We start from the raw sequence: 6797 nt of genomic DNA, 5'->3' as shown, positions 1-6797 counted from the left end.
TGCTCAGTCATGTCCGACTCTATGCGATCTCACAGGCTGCAACTTGCCAGGCTCCTCTGTCTGTGGAATTCTCCAAGCAAGAACACTGGTGTGGGTTGCCATTTCCTTCTCTAATAAGTGAATAAAGTTGCTGTCTGTTGGGGGAAAAAAAATCTACAACACTGTAAACCACTTACATTCCCCAGTTCAAATGATACAATTGAAAAAAAAAAAGAAATGGAAATGCTGACTCTAGTCCCTTCAGACATGGTGACCTAGGCTGGAGGTGGTGCAGAAGTCGGACCATTGAGAAACCAAGCATCACACTCAGAGGGTTGGAGAACTCAGGTTTATTGAGCCTGTGGTCCCAGATGAGCTAATGCTCTGAAGTTCTGGGGCCCCGAGTTCAGGGTGAGCCTTACTCTTATAGGGTCAGTACACACAAGAACAGTTGGCACTGGTTGATTGGTTACCTGGATGCTATGGGCTTTGGGCAGTTACAGAGTGTGGGAGTTGCTATGGGTTACATGTAGGGAATTTGCAAACAGAAACTCATAGAAGCAGGAACAGAACATTCCATTCTTATCAAAACATCTTATGGTTACAGTTGATTGCTAGGTCATCTTGTTCCTATCTTGGCACAGTAAGCATATCTTACAGAAGCAGAATGAGCATGAAGTTATTTCTAGCTGAGGGTAAGTTTTCAATTTTCCTCTACTGGACCCCCTCTTGATGCCCCTTAAATCTTATAAGGCATCAACTGCTTGATCTTCTTGGCCCAGGAGCTGATAACCTCTCAGGGCTAGGAGGTGTGTGGTAGCCCTCCTGTCTGCAGTGGCTTCAGCTAGGCTGGAAACCATCCTCATGAATAATGGCAAGGGGCAAGGTAAGAGGACGCAGGTCCCAAGGTCCTCCTTGGGACTACCCCCGTTGGAGTTTTGAATCCTCTTAGATAAGAAAACCATCCCTGAAATAGCTCTCTGGGATTCCACCCCTTCCAAGTTTGGACTGGGACAAGAAATATTTTAGTAATTTCACTGGTTATTTCTTCTACAACCTTGCCTTTATCATCTATCTGTAGACAACAGTTGCTAAGATTGAACTTCCCACAGACACCCCCTCTGCAGCCAGTAAGTAATTAAGGGCAGGTGATTCTGATAGATAGCTTTATGCATCTTGGTTTGTTGTTCTGCCAATAAATTAAGAGCCTTGGCCGTTTCATTAGTAATGATCTCAACCACTGCCTAGAATCAGATGATTCTGTTAACCACGTAAATTGGGGTTTGGTAGCCCCAGAACCCATCTTCTGCCCAAATGGCTGGCCTGCAGTATTGGATTATGCATTCAGGAGGCCATTCGTCATCTTTCCAGTTTCCAATCTGTAGAGACCTGTACTTTTTGGGGAGGCCTCTGCCTTTATAAACTGGGACTCCCAGTGATTCACCTTGGGGTAGGGGAAGTAGGAAAAAGGAGGGATGGACAGTCCCCAATATCCATGCCCCTGACCAGTTGGCTGGCAAAACTGAATACGTGTTAGCCCCACAAATCCAATAAAATCCTTCTGGAGCAGACCAACGGCCTTCAGTGGACAAGTCATCCCAGCTGGTCTTTAAATCAGGGAAGCTTGCTAGAGGGTGAGGATTAGGCTCCGTATAGTTTGGGCTTCCCCACCAATCAGAAGTGTGAGTAGTTGTGCTGTAATATTTTTTGGCCAAGACAAGAGAGGTTTCCTACCGGAACATTGAATAATGGACCCCACTGTGCCAGGCAGTTCTTGCCAATTATGGAAGTCTTTCAATACCAAATTCTGACCCTGGTTTTCTTGAATTCCCTGAGCTGTTGAAGGGTCTTTGGGGATCTAATTCTTTGGCTTCCTAGGCCCATTGTACTCCTATATTAATTCCCCTCCACACACATAGCAAGAAAGGTTACACAGCAAGAAGAAACCATTAATGTCTGGGCTATGGTGTCTGCTAGAGCTAAGAACAGATTTTTAGTTTTGACTGGAATTGTAGGGGGGACCACTTTCTGTCTCTTCATGAAAAGAATAGAAGACCTTGTGTAAAGAACTCTGGAGTAGAACAGAAATATGGCGGAACTCTAACACAGTTCCTGGGTCAGCACCTGTCCCATAGATATAAATACCGATTTTGACGCCAGTTTTCCATTTTAAATCTCCGGGATTGAAGATCGTGAAATTGACAGGATTACATGTCCCTAGTTTACAATTGGGGCTAGCAGTTCCCTTTTGAAGTCGAGCTATCTTGCTTTTATATTCCCAGGTTGCCCACGTGACACAGCTCCAGTAAGGGCAGTAAAACCAGGGGTCGCCATAGCAGTAGGAGCGGGGAGATGCTAACTGACACATATATTTGTCATTGTTTGTGTATGTTTGCTCCCATGATAAACTCCCACAATTTGTAACACCCTTGGGGTTCTTGCCAATAGCAGCACACGCGTCAAAGTATACTGATACTGGAAGGTCTTCATTTTCAATTCGTGTCTGGTTGATCAGAATCCCTCCTTCTTGGTGCCTAACCTCTAACCAATCTTCACTGATGGGGGGCAGGGGGTCAAAACAACTTTGTTTGTCATTTTGTCGACAAATAAAATAGGTTGTTTTATTATGTACACAGGTTCCTTGGACCTCTCCTTGACAGGAGAAGTGAGTATGGTAAAGCAAGGTCCAAGTGACCCCCTGACCTGATTTAGTCATGTGTATGCATGGAGTACATGAGGGGTCTATTTTGCTTTTTAATGCACTACAGCTCAGCAGGATAGAAAATGCTATTACACTAAACATTAGAGTGCACTTAATAAACCCATTATTTTTGGGTAGATTATAGCCAAAGTGACCCCTCGTATTTGACCCACAGAAAGCATCAAGGCCAGTGGTGCAACCAGTCCCCACTTGGCAGGGTGCCATCGTAACCCTGATTCTCAGATGTCCCTCGCTGAATTCCTCAAGCTTCTGCCGTGCGTGGACCAGCCAGCCCTGGAGTGACTGGAGCAGGGCTGAAGATCTTGGGCCGGATTCAGGTACCTATGAAAGAAAACCAGAAGTGTCTGGTTCGGATGAGCCTCAGCAGTCCAGGTCTCTTACCCTTCTAGAGGTGCTGTTCTCTTCACCCAGCTTTAGTGAATCCTCGGGGTGACACCTGTGACATTAACAGCAGTAGGGGTCATCAGGATGACCCTATGAAGGCCTGTCCAGACTGGCTGAAGTGATTCCTTTTTCCAGTCTTTAACCCATACCTCGTCTCCTGATGGATAGGGATGAATCCAAATGCCCGAAGGAATGGAAATCCTTCCTAAGGTTTCTCAAGTGATATAGTGGTTGGGACATCTCCAGGTCAGCTAGTTGTTGGGGTCTCCCTTGAGCTTCCCTATCACTGGGGGTGGTCTCACATATAAGATCTCAAAGGGAGAAGAGCCTGAGGCCCTCAAGGTACACCGGCCTCAGAGCAGGGCTAGTGGTAGCATGTCGACCTAAGGTCACTGGCAGAGCTTAGATAACATAGTCTTGAGGGTCTAATTCATGCATTCAACTCTCCCTGAGCTTTGTGGCCTATAAGCAGTACAGAGTTTTCAGTGTGGAGCTTTCATTTGACTCTCAATGTCTTGGACAAATTGTGGTTTATCTCAGACACAAAGGCTGGCCCGTTGTCAAACCCTATGGAGAGGGGTAACCCTGGCCTGTTGTCAGACCCTATGGAGAGGGGTAGCCCATATCTCAGGATTATGTCTCTTAGTAGGGCCTGGCCACCTCTTGTGCCCATTCATTGTGTGGGGGGTAGGCCTCACTCCATCCTGAATAGGTGAAGACTACCACAAGTAAACATTTATAGCCCCTCCAAGGCTTGACTTCAGTAGAGTCCATTTCTGGTGATGGCTGTGACTGTGCCCAGGGAAGATGAATGGCTCCTCTATTTTTCAGGGAGAGAATAAACAAATCCAACCAGCCCACTAACAAAGTTCCCTGCTGTCTGGGCAGAAAAGGGGCCCCAAGATTTGGCCAAAAACCATGCACCCATTGTGGTGGACCTGAGGCCAGGGGCCACTCCTGTCAGATAGAGGCAATATCCAGTACCACAGAAAGCACACCTGGGAATTTGGGACTATATCCAAGCCTATGCAATGCTGAAACTCTGATTGAGTGTCAGGTTCCCTGAATCACTCTGCTGCTACCAGTCAAGAAGCCTGGAGAGGAATGATTATCCCCCCATCCAGGACCTCCACACCATCAATGCAGTAATCATTATCCATCCAGTGATCCTGAACTGAACCCAAGGAGGTAGCTGATCGGCAGTTTGCAACCAGGAATCTATGTGTGGAAACTGGTCTGGGTGCCTAGGGGTCCCTGTCACCACTCAGTATACAGCTCTAACTATAGGAAGGTCTAGAGTACCCTTTGCAGGCCATCTCACCCCAAAGGTGGGCCATTCTGACTCACACAGGGTGCGGAGCTTTCTCAAGATCATCTTAACCCCATCTTAACCCCGAGGTCATCTTAACCCGATGGGGTTAAGGAAAATCCTTTCTTAAAATTTTTATCATACAGTATAAAACAGTTGGCTTAGAGGAGCTTCCCTCCATATTGACAAATGTCATCCACCTCTTTGGCTAGGAAGGAAAGAGGGACACACAGGAAGGGCCTCATCTTAGGGAGACCTAGGTAGCACTGATGTCACCAGTCCTGGAAGGCCCAGTATTCCCAGATAGCACAATTATATGCCTCTTTGAAGATGTCCCTGATCACTAAATGCCTCAGGGAGACAGGACTGGAAAGAGGTGATCCCTTATAACGGGATTCACAGAGGAATAATTTCAGGGGCTCCAGAGGGGATCTAGGGTGATTGACCCTCTCGAGGGTGCTGAGCTGGCAGAGAGAGCAGTACATGTACTTGTCTAAGTGAAGGGCCTGAAATCCTTGGGGAATCAGGGGATTATGAAGGAAAAGGCGACAGAGGAAGGCAGCCTTGTAATGAAAATCCAAAAGTATGCAGGAGCATGTCAGAGTGTGCTACTCCACATGGGCTGGCTCAGGGGACCAAGAGAGAGGGAGGTACAGATCTGTTTGGCAAAAGGGACAAGTTTTTCGAGAAAAACCCAATTTCTCAATAAGTCAGCTCAAAGAGTCAACTGATGGAAGGGGAGAGTGAGCCTTAAAAATTTTAAGAAAGTAATTTAGGCAGAGGGCCCTAGGGTAAAAGGGCCATTTGGACATACGCAGCTTCTAAATCAAATCAGTAACCAATTGTTCCCCTCCCTGTGTATCCCGCCTTGTGTTGGTGGCACAAAGACAAACAAGGGCGGGTGCCGCCTCAAAAGGGGATTCCATTCATGTGCCCATGTGGCCACGTTCCCGTGGGGAACTTGGGTATCTCTTAGCTTTGGTGGGTCAGTATAAGCCCCTGACCAGGATCTGACTTGCAGGAAGGGACTGGGTCCCCCAGAGACAGACACCACCCTGAGCCGTAGAACTGCAGGTTAGGGCCCACTCGGACTCTGTAGTCACGGGGCCATGGAGCCACACAATCACCCTGGAGCGAGGACGAACCAGAGTGCTCACTCACACACACGTTCAGTTCAGAGTTTGTCACAGTGCCTCCCCACTCTGGGAAGGTCCCTAACTGGCAGTCTTCTTACTGAAGACCGTAGGAGGTAGTCAAGTTCCTCTTCCATCCAGAGACAGGACTTGACTGGGTTCTGTGCCCCAGGGCCTTACCTTTTTCTGTAGCCATACCTGGCTAGTTGGTCCACTTCTCCAATGAGTCTGGTCAGGGTTCAGCTGTCTGGAAAGTCAGAACACCTGTCAGGTGGCACGCTGCTTCAGTCGTCTCAGAGTTCCTCTGCTCTGGCCTGGTTGAGCCACCAGTCTGGCAGCTCAAGGGGCCAGTGTGGTTGGAATCTCACTGAGGCCTCCAAAAATACTGCAGGATCTGGACCGTCAAGAACCCAAGCACCAGCTTGGAGGGTTGGAGAACTCAGGTTTATTGAGCTGGCGGTCCCAGATGAGCTACTGCTCTGAAGTTCTGGGGCGCTGAGCTCAGGGTGAGCTTTGCTCTTATAGGGTCAGTATACACAAGTAGAGCTGGTTGATTGGTTACCTGGTTGCTATGGGCTATGAGCAGTTACAGAGCACAGGAATTGGTATGGCTTACATGCAGGGAATTTCCAGACAGAAACTCACAGAAGCAGGAACAGAACATTCCATGCTTATCAGAGTATCTTATGGTTACATATGGGCTTCTCTGGTGGCTCAGAGGGTAAAGCATCTGCCTACAATGCAGGACACCTGGGTTCGATCCCTGGGTCAGGAAGATCCCCTGGAGAAGGAAATGGCAACCCACTCCAGTACTCTTGCCTGGAAAATCCCATGGACAGAGAAGCCTGGTAGACTGCAGTCCATGGGATCGCAAAGAGTAGGATATGACTGAGAGACTTCACTTTCTTTCTTTCTTTCTATGGTTACATATAGTTGATTGCTAGATCATCTTGTTCCTTGGTCAGCACAGCAAGCATCTTACAGAAGCAGAACACGCATGAAATTATTTCCAGCTGAGTGTAAGTTTTAAATTTTCCTCTCCAGTGTCACATCCCTGGAACCTGTGCAGACTTGGGTTCCAAGGCTGGAGTATCTTGGATCTGAGGGGGCTAGTGAGATGTGCCTGGCAATGAGCCCTCTATCAAAAGACCTGGAGACTCTCCAGCTCCAAGGGTTGGGTGAGGTCCTCCTGCAGCCAACCCAAGCTTACTGCACCCAAAGGATGCTGGAATTTGGGGATGGAAGAGCTTTGAAAATTACTCGGGGCTCC

General features: G+C 47.9%; 1 protein-coding gene across 2 annotated transcripts; it reads right to left on the bottom strand.

The window, feature by feature from the left end:
* ERV3-1 (endogenous retrovirus group 3 member 1) lies at positions 315–6006 on the bottom strand. 2 transcript variants are annotated; one of them, XM_005697560.3, is made up of 2 exons: positions 5708–6006; positions 315–3022 (listed from the first exon to the last, which is right to left on the bottom strand). In XM_005697560.3, the coding sequence occupies exon 2, from the start codon at positions 2903–2905 to the stop codon at positions 1973–1975; it is 933 nt and encodes a 310-aa protein (XP_005697617.2). In that variant the 5' UTR covers positions 2906–3022; positions 5708–6006; the 3' UTR covers positions 315–1972. The 2 variants fall into 2 exon arrangements, with proteins under 2 accessions (XP_005697617.2, XP_013830449.2); XM_013974995.2 differs by having other exon boundaries at positions 5726–6006.

The sequence above is a fragment of the Capra hircus genome, chromosome 25, assembly GCF_001704415.2.
Source record: "Capra hircus breed San Clemente chromosome 25, ASM170441v1, whole genome shotgun sequence".
Classification (NCBI taxonomy): domain Eukaryota; kingdom Metazoa; phylum Chordata; class Mammalia; order Artiodactyla; family Bovidae; genus Capra; species Capra hircus.
The sequence above is the reverse complement of the archived record's forward strand: the minus strand, read 5'-3'. Positions and strand labels throughout refer to the sequence as shown.